The 21,669-nt window shown below is 60.3% G+C and overlaps 2 protein-coding genes across 9 annotated transcripts in view; one reads left to right on the forward strand and one right to left on the reverse strand.

Annotated features, from left to right (window-relative positions):
- The window catches only part of Chid1 (chitinase domain containing 1), a 38,154-nt gene extending 16,578 nt beyond the window's left edge, over positions 1-21,576 (forward strand). For 3 of the 8 annotated variants that reach the window (XM_063251964.1, XM_063251967.1, XM_063251965.1), the window contains 4 exons: positions 2,186-2,287; positions 2,830-2,985; positions 7,670-7,750; positions 8,116-21,576. In XM_063251964.1, the coding sequence (XP_063108034.1) occupies positions 2,186-2,287; positions 2,830-2,985; positions 7,670-7,750; positions 8,116-8,422 (646 nt within the window). In that variant the 3' untranslated portion in view covers positions 8,423-21,576. Of the gene's footprint in view, positions 1-2,185; positions 2,288-2,829; positions 2,986-7,669; positions 7,751-7,876; positions 7,920-8,115 lie in introns of all 8 variants that reach the window. The other 5 variants (XR_010048438.1, XR_010048439.1, XM_003461302.4 and 2 more) reach the window with 5 other exon arrangements.
- Positions 9,697-17,092, reverse strand: Tspan4 (tetraspanin 4). The gene is made up of 7 exons (XM_023564192.2): positions 16,493-17,092; positions 11,599-11,790; positions 11,406-11,480; positions 10,766-10,867; positions 10,554-10,685; positions 10,402-10,485; positions 9,697-10,078 (listed from the first exon to the last, which is right to left on the reverse strand). The coding sequence occupies exons 1-7, from the start codon at positions 17,090-17,092 to the stop codon at positions 10,010-10,012; spliced, it is 1,254 nt and encodes a 417-aa protein (XP_023419960.2). The 3' UTR covers positions 9,697-10,009.
- Positions 21,577-21,669: the final 93 nt, after the last annotated feature.

Consider the following 21,669-nt stretch of genomic DNA (forward strand, 5'->3'; position numbering starts at 1 on the left):
TTGGAAAGCACAGCTCAGGGCAGGGCCTGCCAGCCTTCAAGAGGCTGCACTGTGAATAGCGTCCAGGTCTGCCCTAAGAAGGGCAGTAGAGACTGGTCAGTCCTGTCAACATCTCCATGAGCTCCTGGCCCAGGCGGGTGCAGCCTCAGCATGTAGCATACCAGAGGAGGCCACTCCGGTTAGAATAAATGTCCCTGAGGCTTTGCCCATGGGCAGGGGCACCAGCGAACCTGGAGTAGGTCACCACTTGGCACCAGGCATGGGGCAGGAAGAATGGTGGAGGGATGGGCACTCCAGGTGAAGGAGAGACAGTTTGGCTATTCATCAGCACTAGGCCCCACCAGCAGAAGAGCCCTGCCAGGGCCCCCTGCCCTGGTGATGCTCCCAGGTGCCAGCTGGGACTCCTGCAGGGCCCAGCCCCATTGTGGAGGCCAGGTGCCTGTCTTTCTTGTCCCTTTGCTGACGTCTAAGAAAGGCCTCAGTGCCTTGCCAACTGGGGCAGGCTTGGTGCTGGTGGCCCAGAGGTTCTGCTTTCCTAGGGGACTTCTGGAATGAGGGTCTGTCCCTTTGGTGGTTGCAGGTCTCTGCAGTGATACATGATGTGACCTCGCCTTCCTTGTAGGTATGTCCCTGAGGCCATCCCTCCTGTGTGCCTGCTGTGCTGCCAGGCACGGCTGCAGAGGCCCAGGTGTTACCACACAGACCTATGTCTTGAGCTCCTGGTGATGCAGATGGCCAGGGATGCAGTCTGTAACCACAGGTGTCTGCTGCAAGAGTTTTACTGGAAGAATGGCACCTGCATTTCCAGGCGGGCTCCCAGGGGGCGACTGCAGGGTCCCTCCATCCAGAGCTGCTGTAACTACAGACAGGCAACACATAGGAACCACTCAGCTGTCAGAGGCGGCTCTGCAGATTCAAAATGACCCACTGGGACTCTGGCTCCCTAGCCCAGCCCTTCAGCCTGTTTGGTTTAAGGTTTAGAAACAACCTGGTTATTGCACATTTTAATTCCTTCAGACTCAGGAGCTCATTAGGGAGGGGCTGCATCCCGTGTGGCCTGAGGAAGCTTGTCCTGGGTCCCAGGTCCTCCCTGTCTCCTGTTCATTTCAGCTCCCATCAGTGCAGCCAGTTGCCCAGCTCTCAGCCCTGCCCGTTGCTGCCTCACTCATAAGCTCCCTAAAAAGACTACTTCTTACTTTTCTATCCCCTTGAAGAAGTCCCCCTGACTGCTGGGGACAAGGAAGAAGACCACACCTGGCTGCCAAGTTGAGAAGGGCCCTGTCCCTGCCATAGTCTGCTTTGTGTCTGAGCCACAGTGCCCAGCTTAGGAAGGTGGTGTCCTAAGGAAGGTCGAGGCCATTGTGCCTCCCTGTGCTCTTCCCCCTGAACTGTGGCCTCTGGGGGACAGCAAAAGGGACAAGAGGCCCTGAGGAGCCAGGCAAGTACTCCTCTCCCCCTCTGCTGTGTAGCTGGCGTGGTCCTGGCTTGCTGTCCCCTGGCTGTCACTGGTCCCCTGAAGCTGTCTTCTCCCTTTGTGGGCAAACAAGAAACCTCACCTGCAGGGGACATGAGATAGAGCCTGGGGAACCAGCAGACTTCGAGTGAGTGTCCCAGTGGGGCAGGGGAGCTTGGTGATGCAGAAGCTTTTCCTGGAGCCATAAGGTGATTTTGCCCAGGTTACCTGTTCTGGGCTGGTCTTCCTTCTGTAGGGCTGCCAGCCACTGAGGCTCATCATGGGTAATACAGTGATCCAGTCTGAGATAGCTTTGGATCTCTGGAGTGCTGGCAACTGGGTCTTGGCCTACACAAGAACAGTGAGCAGCCTGACACTCCCTTCCCAAGGAGGGGCTTCTGTCCCTGCTCATGGTGCCAGAGGGCAGGTGGGGAGCCTGGCACAGGAGTACAGTGGCTGGGGCACCTGTGAAAATGGGGCAGACAGGTAGTGGTAACACAGGCCTGGATGGGGTGCTGTGTTCCTTGGTAACTGTGGAGCTCGGCTGTTGTAGGATTCACCATGGGACCCACCCTGCCCTGCACGGCCTTCTGAGGGCAGAGGGCGGGGATGCTGCTGTTTGGCTGCAGCCCCAGCCCAACAGCAAGCAGGTCCCATTTCCATGGCCATTATGTGGGACTCTCAGGGCCAGAGGGCCTGGTGTCCTGACCCTGGCCACACGTCTCGTCCCAGGACCGACCAGCTGGGGATGTTCACACACAAGGAGTTTGAGCAGCTGGCCCCAGTGCTGGATGGCTTCAGCCTCATGACCTATGACTACTCCACCTCGCAGCAGTGAGTGCCATGAGTTCCTCAGGGCAGGGGCTCCCTATGAGTTGTAGTTCCATGCCTTGGCTTCTGGCCAGACAGCCCCACTCAGGGCTCTGTGGCTTCACGCACAGGGACCTGGTGGCCCCCAACCAGCTTATGGCCAGTAGAGGAACACCTGGCAGGGCCCTTCCTGAGGCAGCCCTGTTTTGCTGGGGACCACACAGCCTTGCTGCCACCTTATCAGGCCTGAACCAGCCTGCTCCCTGTTCCCAAGGAGCATGGGAAGCAGATGTAGTGGGCGTCTGCCAGGAAGGACAGGAGGCCATGTCTGCTGACCTCTCCCAGCCCAAATCTCATTCACCTGCTAGTCGGGGAGGCTGCATATAAGTACCCAGCATAAGATGCTTAGTCACATCATCAGTGGCCCTTAAGGAAGGCTACTCATTCCCACCTCTTCCCAAGCCATGAGCAGTGTTAGCCGCAGCCCAAGAGGAATACACCCCAGGCAGCTGCCCATGGAACCGACCTGCCTGCCCCTGAAACCCATTTTCCTATTGTCCCCGCAGGCCTGGCCCCAATGCACCACTCTCTTGGGTTCGAGCCTGTGTCCAGGTCCTGGACCCCAAGTCCAGGTGGCGAAGCAAGATTCTTCTGGGGCTGAACTTCTATGGCATGGACTATGCAGCCTCCAAGGAAGCCCGTGAGCCTATCATTGGGACTAGGTGAGCCCAGGGCCCTCCTGTCATGCTTCAGTGTCCCTACCCTTGCTGCCAAGCTGTCATTCTTCTAAAAGGGGCCAGATGCTAGGCTGGAGAGGACAGAGGCCCTGGGGTCCTGGGCTTGAGATGGAGATATGCCCAGCCCAGGTAGGCAGCCTCGAACCTATACCACTGCCGCCCCCCTTCAAGGGCCTTACTTCCCACAGTGGGTCCTAGGAGTACACTGAGCACATGTAGCTGCTGGGCACTGGTGTGGCCAACTGGCATTTCCTTCGAGTGCGGGCCATCTGTGGCTGTGCCCAGTTGGGACCCGCTCCTCCTGGAGGCTGTGTCCTCTCAGGGCTTCTGCACCACCTCTTGCCATGCAGTTCTGCTCCCATGACCATGTCTGATTGTATTCTGCTGTGGCAGCAACCATGATTTTCTGTTTACTGGATGCACCTGCCATCTGCCTGTCACCCAGCCACTGCCAAGCTCAGGACTGGTCACTGGGGTGTGGTTCCATCATCATCAGTGTCCCCTGAGCCCAGATCTGCGTGCTCATGCTTTTCTTGGGAGCAGAAGGCTGTGGGTAGATTCTGCAACTCTGTCTGCCATCCTGCTGATGCAGCTCCTGGGACACTGTCCACTTCCAGGTTTTCTGTCTCTCCATTGTTGCTTTTTTGGCAGTTTACCTTTTCTTCTGTCCCATCCACTTTGCCACTTGTCTATCCAGTGCTCTTCCATCTCACAGGCACAGGCCTCACGTCTGAGTTTTGTTTCAGGTTGTGTTTCACATCTTTCCACATCTTTGCGGAACCCTTGTACTTGTGGGATTTCATGCTTACTGTCCACATCTGCTAATCCTGTGTCTGGGGCCACTCTGGTCAGTCCTGTGGTTGGTCACTGGCCAGTGTTTTAGGATTCCATGCCACATGGGGAAGTATTTATTCTGGGGCGCTAGGTGTGTGACAGTCCAGCAAAGCCTCCATCTTTGTTCTGGGCACAGTGAAGTCACTTGGAAATGTGCCAGTGGCCACATTTCTGGTAGTGTTTTCCTGGAGGGTGGGGTTCAAAGACTTAAGATAGGGTGCTGCTGCCTTGGGAAGTGCTTCGGGTTCCCTGGGGCAGGTGAGCAGAGGCTGGATTGCCTGCCTTGGGCAAACACCAGTGTTCTGGGGTAGGGATCAGAATGACCCAGTGCTTGGCCGGACCTGTGGTTCTAGTGGAGCAGCAGTTGGCAGTCATCAGGGGGCTCGGGACGCGCCTCTCCACAGACTTTGGTTCATCCCACTTGGAGGATGCTAATCAGGGCCGTCCCTCATAGGGCAGCCCTCTGTTGGCCTCTCCATTGGGGATATCAGGGAAGTCTGTGGTCCCACTCCCTTCTGTGTCCATGTGGCTGGTTCTGGGGTCTGGGCTCCTGTAGAGGCCTGGGCAAACCACCACCGCCTGGACTCTGGTTCTGGGCTCAGCTGTGCAGACAGGGTGAGGTGGACTTGACTGAGAAGAGGGATAGCATGGTCGCCTGAAGCTTCGGTGAGTAAGAGACCAGCCTTAGGCTGTGTAGTGAGCATGGATACTTGGGGCACCATGAGGGCCCGTTGTGGGGAAGCTGCTGTTGGATGGGAGGGGGTCCTGGCTGGGGTGCTAACTGCCATGTCCTGGCTGTAGGATTGAGGTACTCCATACCTGGCCTCCCAGCCCCCATCTGTCTGTCCTAGCCACCAAACCCAGTGATGTGGGTACAATGCCCCTTCTCCAACCATCCTAACACTGGGCCTCCTGGAAAGGCTTTGGAAGCTTTGCTGGTGTGCCTTGAGTCCTGGCTTAGGAGCACTGGATGGAGCAACCTGTAGCACAGGGTCCCCACACAAGCCCTGGTACCTCAGGAAGCCTGGCCAACAGGTGCAGGCAGTGCCTTCCCCAGCAGCAGAGGGAAGTCTGCTGAGCCCAGGCTGGGCTCCAGGAAGGAGCCGAGGAGCTAGCCAGCGGCTGCTGTGCAACTCCACCCTGCTGCTGGCTGGAGTGCTTGTTCTCACATCCTGGTGGCCAAGCCTGAGCTGTGGCAAGGCCAGTCCCTCTTCCTCCTGTCTCCTCCTGTGTCTTCTCGGTGTCTTCCTGTGTTTTAGTTTCCTTCACTTTGCAGTTTTGGTGTTAGAGATTGAACCTAGGGCCTTGCTGTGCTGAGGCCAGGCTCTTCCCTGACTCCATAGGAGGACGGTCTGTGGCCTTGCTTTAACCTGGTGACCTCAGTAGAGATTTCTGTGCCAACTACTAGGCTTCCCACATACAAGTTTGGGGACACGGGAGTGGTATGATGGTGCTGTGGGATGGCAGTAGGAGTGAAGGCTCTGTGGCTTCCACCTTTACTGCTGCCTGAGCTACAGACACAGGCATCCAGCCTGGTCAGGTCTCCCAAGGCATCAGCAGCCTTGTTTGTTTTGCAAGGGCCTGAGGCCAGGAGTGTGGAGCCAGCCCACCCTGTGCACACGCGTATGTCCCTCTGTACACACAGCTGCGCCACGCAGATGCTACTCTCAGGCCTCCTGGCCTTACTGGGCTTGGAATTCTGAGTTTGGTCAGCAGGCAGAAGTATTGCCCCTCCTGCCAGCTTCCTCCCTGCCTGAAACACCCTTTGCTCATGGCCCCTGCCTGTGTGGGCACTGGACAAGCCTGGACAGGTAATGGCTCCTGCTCAGCTGGCCTCCCTGGGATCAGGGCAATAGCACAGATGCCAACTCTGTGGGACTCCTCCCGTGAGAGCTGAGACTGCACGTCCATTCCCAGACCCCACTGACTCTCCCTGTCCTGGTGGAGCTGATGCCATTCATGCCCTTTCCTTTCACCCCTGACCTCTGTCCAGGGAATAAGAGAGGGTGTGCTGGGTTTTGTTGGCACACCACCTCAGACATGACCTAAGAGGGGCTAAAGCAGTGGTGGTGAGTCGTGGCATGTATTTTTTTTTTTTTTTTTTTTTGTCTTTTTCATTTTTTATCGGTACCAGGGATCGAACTCACGACTACCTGCTTGCAAGGCAGGCCCTTATGCCGCTGAGCTAAATCCCAAGCCCCCGTGGCATGTATTGTTGAAAATTCCAAAAGGTTCACCCTCACGGGACCCCAGTAAGCTCCCAGCAGTCATCATCCTCCGCAGCCCAGTCCTTAGTAGCCAGCCCACAGTGGGGGACATGGTCGGCTGGAACACCGCAGGCTGCTGGGTGTGCTGTTGCCTGGAGGTACCAAGCTCTCACACCCACATTGCCCTCAGCTTGGCCTTACTGCTGCCAGACCTCCCCGCTGGGCACTCAGCCTTCCTCCGGGGCTGGATTACTGTAGGGCAGGGCACCCCCCACAAGGCAGGGCCTCGCTGGGCCCACCCCTGTTTCTCCACCACTGCCTTGGGTTTCTGTCCACCTGTGTCACCTAAAACCTGCTTTCTCCAGACCAGAGGCAGAGGGCACCTGGGCTCATCATGGGTTGCAGCCCCTCACCTTGGCAGCAAATCCTTTGTAAGAGACACATTATGCAACATCAGAAAGGGTGGGCAACACAAAACTCAGCAGAATGCCCCGCCGGGCACCCAGGTAGGCTGAGTGGCTGATTTCCTTGGGGCTTCCAGGGCTTGACTTCTGACACTCCAGGGCATGACAGGTCTGGGCAGCTGCCCCCACACCCTCCCAAAGGCCTTGTCAGCATCTGTCACACAGCTGCATCCTCAGCCACCTCCTGGCCCTCATTTTGCAACTCTGATCCCAGGGCCTGCTTGGCAAGTGCCCAAGTTCCTTCTACCTCCGTCCTGCATCCAAGCTTCCTCCACAGCCAGTTAGTGGATACTGGATGGAAAGCTGTTGAATGCCTTTCTAATGGAGTATGACCTGGTAATTCTAGGGGCTCCAAGCGGGTTGACAGTCAGGGTAGGGCCTGTACTTCCTAGGAGAGCAGATCTAGAATTCCTGATGTCTCACAGGGCCAGGCCTGGAGGCACTTCCCAGAAGGACCAGTGAGGCCCAGAAGGGCCTGATCCTCAGAGCAAAAGTGCCAGCAGGCATAGTGCAAGGCAGCTCCAGCTGACTTCAGTGCAGTGGCCCTCAGGACGCTGCCAAGGGCTTAGAGGAGGTACCCTTGGGAGAATGGGTCCCACAGGATCCCACCAGTGCCACCTCCACCTGGGCAGCAGGCCCCAAGGTCACAGGCACCTGGTGGGAATCCCACGGGCTACTCTTGAAGGCTGACACCTGCAGTCGCCCCAGCTCATGTCCACCTCTGGGCCAGGCTACCTCAAAGGGCTGGGCACGGCTGGGCAGCTCAGGTTGGGAGGTACGTATGTGTCACTCATCCTCAGACACCTGTGTCCCAGCACCCAAGTGCTGTCCTCCTGGGTGGCCTCCAGTCCTGTCACTGACCCCAGCTCCAGAGGCCTGGAGATAGCTGCCCCTGCCTGTCATCTCCCCACCCTGTCCTGCAGCTGGGCAGAGCGTTGGCCCCTCACCTGGGCTCTAGGCAGCTTAGGAGCATGAGTCAGTTCTGCAGAGCAGGTGATGAAGGTCTCTGATAGCTGTGGGGCCCTTGGGGAGTCTGATGCCTTAGGGCCTAGATGTCATCCTCCACTGCTCGTCCTTTGAGGCCGATTCTGAGACAGCCATGTGGACCAGGTAAGGGTGGCTGTGAGTACAGCTAGCTCCCCACCCACAACTTGGCCTCTCCAGGTATATCCAGCTGCTGAAGGACCACAGGCCTCGAATGGTGTGGGATGGCCAGGCTGCAGAGCACTTTTTCGAATACAAAAAGTGAGTAGGATGTGCACCATCGCCAGTGGGCGGGGGAAGTGTTCTGGGGGCAGGGAGCAGACCCAGACGCTAGCTGGCTGGAGGAAGCACCAAAACTGGAAGGTGGACAGTCCCCTTGTACTGCAGGAGCCGCAGCGGGAGACACCTGGTCTTCTACCCGACACTGAAGGTAGTGCCTTGCGCAGCCACGGGAAGGGTTGGGGGCATGGTTTGGGTCAGAAACGCCAGCCCTGGCCCCAGGCGAAAGTTTGCAGTCAGTTCCCTGGGGCATGAGGGATGGTGGGGGGGCACCAGGCGGTTTCTGGGTGCCATGGTCAGGGGAGGAGCAGCCAAGCAGGCACCCGCATGTCTGTTGGTGCCCACAGTCCCTGCAGGTGCATCTGGAGCTGGCCAAGGAGCTGGGCGTCGGAGTCTCCATCTGGGAGTTGGGCCAGGGTCTGGACTACTTCTATGACCTCCTCTAGCTGTGCCACCAAATTGATGTGGACTGTTGGCCAAGCCCATGAAATAAAAGCCTCATTGTGTGCTGTGACTTCTGCTGTGGTCCTGGGGAGCCATACAGCAGAGGGTGCTGTCCTGGCCACCAGCCATGGAGACAACCTGGGTTGGGTCCCTCACATGGCCCACCCCTTGGCCCTGCCCAACTCTGCTCAGTGGCCAGTGCAGATGTAGGGAGGGCAGTGGCAGACCACAGGCCATACTGGGATGGGCATCATGAGCAGGTGCAGGTACCAGGGGCTGTGCCCACCCCACCTGCCTGCTCCCTCTCTAGTAGTCAGTCCCTGATCCTGCTGGCTCAGGTGGAGGGACCTCTGTCTATCTCCAAGCGAGACAGGATCCTGTCTCTTGCCCCGAGCCATGTAGCTGGGGATCCTGAGGGGCAGATTAGGGGGCCAGCCTCACTTGGACAAGCTGGCAGCTGGTCTCTCTGCTCACTGTAGTCAAGCTACCACTAGCTGTATCCTACCCTAACCAAAAGGGGACCCTGTAGCCACCATTCAAGCCAAGACCTTGGGGTGATAGGCTGTGTTCACAGGAGGACCCTGGGCTGGGCCAGACAGACAGCACTCCCACAGACAGCACTCCAGCCCCACCTTACCTGGTCAGTTATGTGTGTGGTGTGTGTTAAGTGGTCAGTTAAGTGTGTGGTGGTGGCTAGATGCAGGTTCAGCCCCACACTGGCCTCATGGGAGCCTAGAGCCTGGAGTACCCACACTCCTGTGTACGTGGCAGGTGCCAGATACAACTCTCAACTCTGTGAGGGGACGGGGTAGCCAGTTCCAGTTCTGAACCAGCAAGGTCAGGGGTATCAAGTTGACAAGGATGGCGTGGTCAGTCCAGATGCCTGTGGTGTGAACCAGGAGCTATCAGGCCAGCAACTCCAGAGCCAGAAACTGACCCAGGCCCATTTAGGGGCAGCCACCTGCAGGACAGAGGTCACATAGTGGACCTCAGAAGAGGCTGGTGGGCAGGGAGGGCCTTTCCCTAAGCTGCCCTAGCTTTGTTCTTGGGGTCTCCCCACCCACGTGACTTGCTTGGCTCAAGCTGCATCCACACCACTGACTCCGTGGGTTCCGAGAACACAGAACATGAGACTCGTGCCCAGAGCCAGGGTCTATTCCTCCCCCCGGTGCTGGGCACTGTGTCCTGTGGTGACAGGAGGGGTTAAGGCCCCAGAGGCTGCCCATGAAAGCAGTGGTGCCATCTGGAGACCTGTGTGCCCCACCCAAGCCCCAGATGGTCACCACTCAGCCCCCTGGCACATGGCAACTGGCCCTGGGTAGCCTGAGGCACATGGGCCTGTCTTTAACCCTCACCTACGACGAGGGCACTACTTCCATAGACTAAGGAAGAGGCTAGAAGTGAAGGCACCAGCAGAAGGAGCAGGGTAGGTGCCCTAGATCCCAGCATGGGTGAATGAGGGGCACCCTTGCACACAGCTGAGATGGTGCTGCTCAAGCACTTTATTAAATGCACCTGGAGCCGCAGCTCTCATGGAATGTGATGACAGCCTGGCCCATAAGCACCAGGACCGGCAGACTCAGGTGATGAGATTGGCCCTGTGTCCCTGTGCTGGAGAGCACATGGGTCCAAAACACTCGGAGGTCTTCCGTCTCCAGTCGACCCCTCCATCCGGTCCTGAGACCCCACAGCTGCCTGCGCTGAGGTGCCAGCACCTGCCACACCTGGCGGAGCACCGAGTCCTGGCTGGGATAGGGGCTCGGCTGTGGCATCCCCTGCCCAGTGGCACCCCATGGTCTAGGCACCGTAGGTGTCTGCCCTTACCACCTGGCAGTACATGGTCATGGCAAAGGTCAGGCCCAGAATCTGTGGGTACAGGAAGGGCTGGGCAGGGATGTTTCAGCACCTGTGGGTATCCCCACCCACCACAGGCCTGGACCCCAAGGCAGTGTCCTCCTCCCTGCCACCCCACCTATCCTGGCTATGGCCTGAGTGTCAGGACTGACCTATTTGCCCTGGTCCTCCCTGGTGCTAGGGAGAACAGTGCATGCACTGAGGCCAGACTGCCCCCAGCCCTCCCCAAGGGCGCAGGGCTCTGCAGCTTGGGGTGCTGGAGGTCTCCACCTCTCCCAGCCTGTGCTCACCCCCATCCTGTCACAAGGATGTCCCTGGGCCTGAGCACCACACACCTGCACCAGTGCCGTGCACAGCCCAAACACACCCACAGCCAGCAGGTTCTCCTGGAGCCAGGCCTTCACCGTCTCATAGCAGGGCTGTAGAGAAGCAGAGTCAGTGGCTGCCTGCCTCCCACCACTGGAACCCCTTGCTGGGTTACACTCACCGCCTTCCACCAGGTGCCAGGCGCGTGCAGCCCACAGCCATCGCTGAACTCCAGACAGCAGGAGTCAGGCACACGTGTGGCATTGTACACCTCAAACCAGTCTGTGTAGTTGGAGACACCGCAGCAGCGGAACTGGGGAAAGGAAGGTCGGCTGAGGTGGGAGAGCCAGCCTGGGCAGTCTTGACCCCGCCCCAGGGCATCCTCTGTCTCACATCGGTCTGGATGATGCTCCAGGCGTTGGTGAGCCCCACATTGCCTGGCGTGCCATACAGGTGCAGGCCCTTCTTCAGGTCTTCTTGGGCATACCTGTCAATCTGGGGGTGCAGTGGGGTCAGCAGGGCAGGTAGCTACCTCCACCTGAAACTCCAAAGCCCTTCTGCTCCCCAGTCAGTCTTTGTGTCACTGCTGCTAAGGGTACCCCTCCTTCCCAGGCTTTGTGCACTCACAGAAGCCTCCAGGACCTGGGGTAGCCCCCAGGCTGGGAAGGGATTCTGAGGTGCAGGCCACAGGTGGAGCAGATTCACCTGCACACATCTTGGGGCTCAAACTCCCCCGGGAAGTGGCTGGCTCCAAAGCCAGGCAGGGTGTGGCCACCTGGAGCTGCCTGCCATGCCCCAGTACATGAAGGGTCTGCAAAGCTACAGTGCACAGCGTGCTGGGACTTGAGCACCTGCCTGTGTCAACAAGCCTGTCCCGTGGAAATAGGTGTCGAGTAAGGGCGGGCAGCAGGTTCTGCTCTCAGAACTGCTCAAATGGTGGCCACAGCTGTCATCCCCACCTTGGGAGCCAGGCTCCCAAGGGGCTGCTGTCCACCTGCCCTGTCCCCACCCAGGCCATGTGCCCCGTCCAAACCTTGTCTGTGTAGGCGAAGAAGAGCACGGCGATGGTGGTCTCCAGCAGGAGCACCAGCAGCAGCAGCACGAAGAACTGTGGGAGGTTGGGCTGGCCTCAGGGACCGCCAGCGTGCCTGGCATCCCACACCTTCAGGCATCCCCAGCACAGGTGGAGCCCTAGTCCCCCACCCACCCTGAGCAGCGGCACTTACTGTGAGCAGCAGGCACTTGTTCTCCTTGAGGGCCCCGATGCACCCCACAAAGCCAATGGCCATGACAAAGGTGCCTGTGACGATGAGCAGATTGGCAGCCGACAAGGACGGGAAGGAGGATGACAGGGTAGCAAAGTTCCCCTGCGTGGCAGCCAGCCAGATGCCAACGCCCAGAACACCACAGCCTCCCAGCTAGGACAGCACCAGTGGGGGGACAGACACAGGACAGGATGAGGTGCCCTGCAGGCCTGGGGGAAGAACGGGCCTTCCTGACCCAGCACTGCTCCAGCCCAGCGCAGGAACTGGCTGGCTGGGAGCCCACAGAGAACTGAGGAGCACACTGAACACTGCCCCAAGGCTGGACGAATCTCAGCCTCCGAGTGGTGGGAACACCCCCCCCCCCCGCCTGCACCCATTGGTCCCCAGGAGGCCCTGCTCATGCTCCCACTGCCAGCCAGCACCTAGGCCTGATGTTTACACACAGCACTTCCTCGACTACAGCCCTGGGCCCCCCAGGGAGCTGCTAAGTCCTGCCTGAGGCTGCTCTCAGGGCTTGCCAGGCCACTCTTCCTTGGAGTCTTGAGCATCAGGCTGGCTAGTATGACCTGGCTATGACTCTGGTCCTCAGACTCCCCCTCACAGGGGCTTCATAGACCTGGCCGGAGACCTTGGTGCACTCACCCAGGCATGGCTCTGGATGGAAAGCCGGGGGATCCTCCACAGGAGCAGGGCACATGGTACCAGGTGACACTCTCACTGGAGGGTTGATCCTCAAGGCCCCAGGGCTAGCTGGGCTCTGCTGGCTCTAGAGACCCTTTAGCAGACCCAGCCCTGCCTTGGCCTGAGCCTCACAGGGGACCCACAGGGGCAGCGTGTCACTGTGCTGAGCAGGTGGGGCAGCTGGGGCTGGAGCTCCCCTTAGTGTTCAGGATGTCGTCACTCCTAGGAAGCACGAGAGCCTGACCAGTGCTAGCTCTGTCCACACAGCCACTCTAGGTACCATCCAGGGCCTCAGAGCCCTCAGATGGAGTGTCAACCACTCCTGGGCTAGTGCACAGCCTCAGGTCTGCCAGGACCCATGGGGTGACAGACAGGGTCCCACAGGGTCCCACAGGTCACCAGAAACTGTATAAGTGGCACCCAGTGGAGTCACAATCAGCTTGCCCAGCTGCCATGCAAATACTGCGTCAGAAAGGAAGAAGGGCAGGCAGGGGTCCCCAGCCCCCCATACCTGTGCATGGGAAGGCTGACATCACAGGGATTCAGGCAGACCTGGATGACACTCACCCAACCCATCACACCTCAGGTGGTGATGTCTGAGCAGAGGAGAGGGGCTGGCGTAACAGGAAAAAAACCACTAAAACTCAGAATGCTCATATGGTCTGCCTCTGCCTTGCTGCCAAGGATGGCTGGTGGCTGTCAGCAGGAAAGACAGCCACTGTTGTGCCCTGGCCTCTCGGGACCCAGGGGGCAGAGGGAGGACACTGCTGTATACAGCAGCTGGCACCTGGGGGGAAGGAGGGCTCTTCTGGGGTAGAAGGGAAGGGACCCTCACTGCTACCCTCCATGAAGGCTCCAGACAGCGGGAAGCCTGTCACTACCATCACGGCACTGCATTGGATACCATCAGCTTGCACCCTCCCTCCAGGGCACCTCACCCCACCTGCAGTGTCACACGCTGGGTGTACCTTCCCCCAGCCCTATCCCTGCCCCCCTCATAGCGCCCTTTCCTGTGCTACACAGGGGCATGTAATAAAATGCACGTTCTTGGAGAGTAAAATTGCTGTACCTGTAATTCTGAAAATGTTTGTGTGTACAGCTTTTAAAACATTTTGGCAGGAAAATTATAGCCTCAAAGTGCTGAGGAAATGGACTCACTAGACTTGGACCCATAGGCCTCTCCCGGGCTGGAGAGCTGAGACTGCCAGGTCAGATGTGGGAACCTAAACCCCACCTAGCAGTGTCCCCCTGTACCTCAGCCCCAGAGGAGCCCCTTTGTGCCTTCTTTATGCTGCAGAGGCCCTGGCCCCTGCAGCAGTGTCCCAGCATCTCCTGGTTAATGTCAGCCCAGAGCATCTGGCCTGCGCACAGCCCAGCTGCCACCTGCCCACCCTAGACTTATGCAGTGCCCAGGCCCTTGCTGAGGACAGGAAGGCTTGTGACAGCCCTGGAGGGCTCAGCGGGGTCACCCTGGTACCCATCCAGCCCTGGCATGAAATGGGTGCTCAGGAATACACCTCTCCAGTGTGCTTCTGCATCAGCCTGAGGCTGGGTATCAGGGATCCAGTGCCCCCTCCACCCTACTAAGATGAATACCTGCCACCCCTCTGGCCACACGGCTCATGGTGGCAGATGGCCTGGCAGCCAGCCACATCTCTCGAGTGGAGTAAGGGCTGCGTTCCCACAGGGCCAAGGCCATGACCAGAAGCCGCTTTCTGCGAGGTGGGCGGAGATGCTGCTTACCCTGGAGGAGTGTGCCTGTCCACCCCTGAGGCCACCTGAACCCCAGCCAGTCACTCACTGGTCTATCAGGCCACAGTACAGTGGGCTACTTCCCTGCCATCCTCATCATGGCTGCTGTCACTGGCAGGAGGGAGAGGATCCCCAAGTGTCCAGCTCTGCCCTGTCCCTCCTGCACCAGGCTGAGGGCTGCTATCCCACAGGCATCAGCTCCTCTCCTTCGAAGTGAAAGAGCCCAGGCCACAGGGCCCACCACAGCTCCCATCAGCTTCGGACAGGCCTAAGACACAGGGCCTTCCTTTAAGAGACGGTGTGGGCACTGAGGCTGCCACTGTGACACCCTGGGGCAGGCTGCAGTGGCCTGTTCCCTCCCAGCATGGGGGAGGTGACAGGGGTAGGGCTCTGACACAAGTCCTGCTGCCTGAAGTCCAGCATGGCTGACATGGGCTGTGGAATACAAGCTGTGAAGCCTCTACACCTGTTTACCCCAAGGATACAGGCGGAGATACTGAGGACTGGGGAAAGGAGGGGCTCCCCTGTGATCCTCAGTGTCCAGGTGGCTGAAGGCAGGCAGGGCTGCTCCACCAGGCACAGCCACTACTGTGAGGAGCAGCTGAGGCTGCTCTGAGAGCCTGGGCCAGGGCAACATACCTCGGCAGCCACAGCTACCTCTTGGGCAGCCAGGCTACACACCCAAGCCCGTAGTGCAGCCAGAGATAGTCTCACCGGGGTTGCTCGGGTGGGGTTGCCCAGTGGGGGAGCAGGGCTCAGCCAACTCCCTCAGCCCTGGGGACCTCAACCTGCATTGTGGGAAAAGCTCTGCTGGCAGCAAGCCAGCTGATGAGGCAGCCACGAGGCCTGACTTGGTTCTCTGGAGCCACATGGCCCCTGCCCCTCCCATGATGACAGGGCTGCCAGAAGACCCCCAGCCCATGCAACAACCCCAGCCTCAGCAGAAGGCTGGCCAGAGCTGAGTTATCACCCAGCAGGTGCAGCTCCAGGGTATAACTGAAGCCACCATGGGGCCCTGTGGGCCCGGTCCCAGTGAGCACAGGAGAGATGCATCAGGGTCAGGTCCTAAGGAATGGGGGCTTGCTGCTCATTCACCCTTTAATTAGCCAGAGGGGTGCAGTTCAGGATATCACTGTGACAAGGTTAAGATGGGAGTCACACCACCAGGCCCATACCACTCTTTCAAAGCACCTTGCCTCAGACCTGCTGGGCGTCAGTGACGGGTGTCATGCCTGGATAGTAAAAGGACTATTTTCTAGCCCAGATGTCCCTGCAGGCTGTGGGCGCATCCTCTTCAGGGGCAGCAGGCAATGAGGCCTGGAGCCCCACCAGGGTGTCTCAGGCAGACACCCTGCCCCAGGACCCCTCGCCATCCCCTTGCAGGTGCTGTCTGGTCAGGGAGGAGGAGAAGAGGTGTGGCAGGTGCCTGCCGACCCCACAATGCCAGCCAAGGTTGCCTACCCCACACCTCACCTGCCACCCACCCTCTGAGCTGGCACCTGTCCCTGTAAGCTCCAGGCCTGCTCCCCTGTCACACTGTCACCTGTAGCATCTCCTGTCTCATTGCACTGCCTGGGACACTCCACTGAGCTGAATGGGTGCTGGACAATACTGTGCTGGTGCTGCCCTGCACAGCCCAGGAAGCTGCCCAGCACCTAGCAGAGCCTACCACACCTGCCCTGCTGCCCTGGCCTTGTCTCAGTCCTCCGGGAACCCTCTTCCCCCCTCCTACAGGGGACCCAGAGAGAGACCTTCTCAGGTCACACCTACAGGCAGCCAAGCTGTGACCCACCCAACCCCCTCGCCACCCGCACAACCAAGACCAGGCAAGATGAGAAGGCAAGAGGAACCTAGTCTTTGGCAGACCTGGCCTGCAGGACACCCTGCACAAGTGAGCCACGCCCCTCACCCCACCGCGGGAGGAGACAGCAGGCTTTGGAGCAGCAGAGACCCTGTAATGACCTTGGCTGTTTCTCCCCAAGCCTCCACCAGCGAAAGCCCCAGGCCCAGACCTGGCCCCAGAGGCCTCCTCCCTGTCCAGGCCTAGCTGACCCTGCAGCAGCGCTGTGAGGTGACAACTCTGCCCCCATCCAGGTGGCAAGGAACTGCTCTCCGCTTGGTGCGAGTCCCACCCCGACACCCACCCACACACACTTTCGAGTGCGCAAACCCCACCGGCACCTGGCCAAAACTGGGGGCGCTCTGCTGCCGCAGGGGGGCCGGGAAAGCCAAGCGCCTCCCCAGCGCATCGCTACCTGTGCGGACCACCCTTACCCGCGGGAAAACGCCTCCGTGACTCCCCACCGAGTCAGGGGAGTACAGTGGGGTACTGGGGGCAGAGCGCACGTGGGGAGGAGGCAGGAGATATGGGGACCTAGGCGGTGACACCCCTCCCTGCGCAGCGCACGTGCACGCCACTCACCCAGAAGAGCAGGTTGAAGGCGAACATGAGGTACTTGACGCCCTGTAGGCAGCCGCGCGCCATGCTGCAGCGCTTCAGCTCTAGGAGAAAGATGAAGGACAGGTCCAGGTAGAAGACCACATACTTGCTGCCCCGGGGCGCCGAGTAGCGCGCCTGGGCCGTCCGAGGTCCAGGCCCCGCGTGCAGCCCGAAGAAGACGCCGCCTGCGTCCGCGCGTCCACGCGGGCTGCTACCGCGCCGGAAAGGGCCCGGGCCCTTGCCCTCGGGCGACGGGCTGCGCCGGTACGCGGACTCGTCCGTGCTCGAGCGGCGCATGGCGCGGGGCCGGGCCGTCACCGCCGCGCGCCTGCCGCCCCAGGACGCCCCATCCCTGCCTGGCCGCAAGTGCACCCGGCCGGTTCCACCCGGCCCGGCCCCGCGGTGCGGCGGGGACGAGGCCCGCTCGGACCCGCACAAGTCCGCTTCCCTGCGCCCCGCAACGCGGTCCAATCCCGCGCCGCCCCGCCCCTTCAGCCAACCAATCGCAGCGAGCCCGGCCCCGCCCCTGCGTCTCGCCGCGGAGGAGAAAGGCGGTGAGACCCTGCAGCTCTGCCTGAACATCCATCCCACGACCCCAACACGCCGGAGCGCTGAGCAAAGTCAGCGGCGACCCAACTGGTAAGGCTGGCAATTTGGGGCAGCTCCCTGCCTCAGGCATCTGGGGAGCCCAGGATGCCCGGGAAGTGGTGGTGTTCGGACACACGAGCCAGAAGGGAATCTAAAGAACCCCCGACGGCGTAGGGTACTCTGGTGGCCTGTTCTGTCTCCCAGGGCCGGGGTGGAGCGCCAGTGACTGCCGTTTCAGACTCTGTTGGAACCATTTCCAGATGTCTGAAATTTCAGAATTAAGAGGTGCAAATTTCATCTGCACCCACCCGTTAGCCTGAAAGACTGCGCTGTGGGTGCACGTATACCAACCGATCACAAAGCAAAGATGGGACTGATGTCCTGGGCTGGGCCCTACAGCTCTCCCAAGGGCGCAGCCCAGACACCTCACTACCACCCCTACCCCGAAAGCAGGCAATCAGCATGGAGCCAGGGCGCCCGTTGACCTGCTACCTGGAGCACTGGAATGGGAGCCATAACTGCAAGGGACACGCCAGGCCGCGCCTATTCTGGACCGAGGCCCACTGATGCCCACCTATGGAGGGAAGGAGGTGTGGCCAGGCTGGCCGGCTCCGCAGGTCTCTGGAAGGGCCACAACTAGCCATCAGTGCCTGGGAGGGGAACTGGGATGTACCAATTGATCCCCCAACACACCCTGGAATGCGGGTTCCAGACGCCAGCCCTCATCTGCCCTCTGGGGCGATAGTAGGTAACTGCAGCCCAGGCCCTAAGGCCGACTCCAGGGTTCCAATACTTGGGTGGGGGCAGGAGGGGTTTCCTAAGGTCTTCGGCCTGTTGCTCCCATTAGGGAACACGGACAGAAAAGGGACAGTGCTGGAACTGTGCAGCAAAAGCCAGGCAGGGGAGCAGAAAGCCCTACCCACAGACTGCCAGGAAGCAGTAGCAGCAGATGAAACCAGAACCTTGGGGTCCTCCAGCAGCCCCTGGCCCCATTTAACTGCCCCATGTCCAAGCAGAGCATGGACACAGGCTGATCCAGGGCCAAGTGTGCAGGCCAGCACAAGCATCTAAACACTACTGCAGCAGTGCACCACACGTGCTGACCTGCTTGCATGGAGCACCAGCAGGCCACCCCCAGCTGGCCCTGCAGCCCACAGCCAGCTCAACTCACCATGGGATGGCTGGACCCCAGGCTGCCCATCTGGCCCCACAAAAGCCAACTAGGGGTGTGGGGCAAGGAGCAGGGGCTACAAGGTAAGAGTGGGTCCTGCTATCCAGGCAGCAGTCCCAAGCCCTACCTCTCCAAACCCCATATAGCTGGACCAGATGGGCAGTCACAGTGGTGTTGGACAGCACCATGAGGGCCCCCTCCCCCAGTGCCAAGGCCAAGGGTGAGCGCAGTTGGGAGCCTGTCTGAGTTCTGGTCCTAAGTTTACGGCCCAGGGTGCCCACCCTGTGCCCCTCCCTTGCATGCCACCTCCATGGGCAGAGGCCAACTTGGCATTAGGGCCCATGGGCCAAGCAGCTAAAGATGTCCAGGTCCACAGGGAGGCTGCAGACTGGGCAAGGGTGCAGGGCCCTGGCATCAGTGCCTATATGGGATTGTCAGCCCCAGGGACTGTCCCTGAAGCCCAGCCCTCTCTTACAGGACCCCCCTCAGGAGACAGGCTCAGAGACTGTGTCTGTCCCAGCACCTAAGAAGTGTCCACAGGCAGACAGGCAGCCACAGGGCCAGGACAGGCCGGTCACATCCTACCTACCCAGGCAGGACATTCCTGGGTGAGCCCAGGCCTGGGGTGGGGTGCTGGAGAACAATCAGCACAGCCATGGTGGCTTGTGCCCTGCAGGAAAGACTGCAGAATGCAGGCCGCCCTAATATGACAGAAAGGTTCCTAGGGACCAGAGGCCAGAGCCCAGGAAACCCTACCCCTGGGCTGGGCTGTGCCACACAATGGGGCCAGACTTGCAGCCAGTGGCTCAGCCTGGCAACTTCCTCAAACCCCAAGCACATGCACACTCTTGGAACACTATGCTTCAACATGTGTTCACATACAGCCATGGAGACACAGTGCAGGACACTGGCCTGCACACCCACAGCTAGCACTGCCCACTTCTCTCACTGCACCCCAACCTCCTCAGCTGAGCAGACAGTTGCCCCTCAGAGGCACACCCCACCCCTAGCCAGCCAACAATGTCCCAGGGCGAACACCCACCTACCAAGGCCCCAAAGGAGGACACCTTCAGCTGTGGGATTGGAGTGTGAGCTGCAAGGAGACCACGGCCAGACCCACAGCACTTAGGCAGCCCACACTGGCACCCAGGCAGAGCTGGCTCTGAGCAGGCAGGGAGGGTAAAGCTGACTCAGACAGGCTGCAGTCCATTGTCCTGCTGTACATCCTGCCTTGCTAGCCCGGGTGTCCACCTTGCCCCACCCCAGGGCAGGGGCACAGCAATACATAGGGAGTGCAGCTCACACAGCCTGGGTAAGGCCATCTGATCTGCCTAACTCAGGGAAGGACAGGAAGGGGGAAACACACACACACACACACACACACACACACACACACACACACACACACGTGGATCCTCTCTTCCTCTGGGCCCTCCTGAGCCTGGCTCAGCACCTCCGCCACTTCCTCAAGCAGGCTTCTGCTGCTAGAGCTGCACTCCAAGCCCCTCCATGGTCAGCAGGGCAGGCCCATCCGGCATACCCCCACATCTGGGCAGGCCCCAGCTCCCAAAGGACCCTGTGCGCAGCATTCACTCGCATGGCAGCTTTCAGACAGCAATGGATGCCTCCGGGTAAACATGCCAACCCAGCCAGCCAGAGGGTGCAGATGTGGGGCTGAGACTGAGGTCCTCACAAGGAAAGGTACTATTTCCACCAGAGCACTACAGACAAGAAAACTTAGGCTGTGACCCAAAAATCAGAGTGTGAGGTCCGAGGCACCCCAGCCTAGTGCCCTGCCCTGCCCGGCTGTTTCCAGAGCGACACCCTGGCAAGAGGGGCTCAGTGGTAGGTTTTCCCCTGGTCCCTGGCAGGAACTGGAGCAGGAGAGTGGTGACCGAATGTGGGCACATGGGCAAGCGTCCCCTCCTCATGCCACAACCCTTCTCCTGGAAGCAGAGCCCACCAGCCCCAGGGTCCCTCAAAAGAATGGAACTCAAGGCCTATACCCCAGCTGCCTCCTTTCCCGCTGCTGTACCTCAGGAACCGCCCCGATCCCAACCTGGTCTGGCACCAGATACCCACAGATGTGGCTGCACCAGCCTAGGTGGAGAAGGGCAGCAGGACCCTCATGTCCACCCAGGCCTGAGTGTGGACGGCACTCCCACGGCCCAGGAGCAGCTCGCGGCTGGTCGGCCTGCGGATCCAGAGCCTGGAGGGACAGAGGGTCAAGCCCGCCCCATCGGCTCACACTCGGAATTCCAGGAATGTCCCTCAGCCAGGCCCCACTTCCCGGCCCTCCCAGGGTAAACAACTCGTCCGGGCGAGAGGCAGGGTGGTCAGGCCCCGCCCTTCCGCCAGGTCCCCCGAGTCCCCACCCATCCCCAGCTGACCCGGGGCGCCCTCGTGCCTTCACCTTGCTGCGCAGCCGAGTCTGACTCGGACCCCGCTGCACCGGGCCCCGCTGCCCCCTCGCCCAGGCAGGATGTGCGTCCACTCGGCCTGGGGCGCGGAGAAGGGAAGTGGCCTCTGCGCGTGGCTCCGCACGTGCCCGCAGTAGGGGATGGCAGAGCCGCGGGGGCGGGGTGCGAACGTCATATGCCCCCACCAAGGCCGAGTTCTGAGTCTCCTGGGACCCAGACAGCAGCGCCCCGGTCCGGGACCCAAGTGCACCTCCTCCTTCCCGTCTCCGGCTCTCCCTTAATCCCCTGTTAGCACCCTGTCCCCCAGGTCCTTGGCGGCCTGTATCCCCGGAGGCAGGCGGTCCTGTCGCTCCCAGCGGTATTGCGGGCACAGCCTCCCGAACCAGAACAGGTTCGCTGCGATTCCTCCAAGTACGCCTCCTCCAAGCCGCCTGCCCAGACCACCCACCTTGCCGAGGCGAGAGTTGGTTCTTGCTTTTGGCTCCCCTACTCGCGCCCCTCCAGCCCCTACCCGGAAAGGGCGGCCGGAAAGCCGCCGTCGGGGACCGGTCACCGCGGCCGATGTCCTGCGGCGTTCCAGGGGTGCCCGAGATGAAGCGGCCGAGTCCCCGAGGGCCGCGGGCAGAGCTCTAGGCTGGACCCCTCTGCCATGGCCGCGCGACCCAGGCAACCTCCCACCCCGTCCCTGCCACTTGTTGCCGCCGTTCTGCTGGAGTCACGTACACGGCCCTCGAACTCGTGCATTTGTCTTTCGCTCCGGTGGCGGTGGGATTCCGCTCGGCCCACGGGACCTCTGCCCACCGGTGCCGTACCTGCGCACGCAAACCCGCTTCCGCAGCTAAATTGTCAGTCAAGCGAGCACGAGAAACGCGAATCGGTGCTACATCTTTATGTCTCGCTCGGGCGCCGTAGCACTGGAACGTACCACCGCGACGGATGGGGGGTACTCCTTGTGTTCCTCCCGCGGACATGCGGGCCCT

This window comes from Cavia porcellus, unplaced genomic scaffold, assembly GCF_034190915.1.
Source record: "Cavia porcellus strain 051 isolate PalLab524CR breed Dunkin Hartley unplaced genomic scaffold, mCavPor4.1 scaffold_6, whole genome shotgun sequence".
Lineage (NCBI taxonomy): Eukaryota > Metazoa > Chordata > Mammalia > Rodentia > Caviidae > Cavia > Cavia porcellus.

What these genes read in the sequence shown, in the direction of transcription:
- Tspan4 (XM_023564192.2), bottom strand. Translation starts at nt 17,092, where the DNA reads ATGTTCAGGCAGAGCTGCAGGGTCTCACCGCCTTTCTCCTCCGCGGCG. An exon ending in CCTTCAACCTGCTCTTCTGG is followed by an intron (nt 11,791 to 16,492) that starts GTGAGTGGCGTG and finishes GTGCTGTCCTAG; the next exon opens with CTGGGAGGCTGTGGTGTTCT. An exon ending in TGTGCACGGCACTGGTGCAG is followed by an intron (nt 10,079 to 10,401) that starts GTGTGTGGTGCT and finishes CTGTACCCACAG; the next exon opens with ATTCTGGGCCTGACCTTTGC.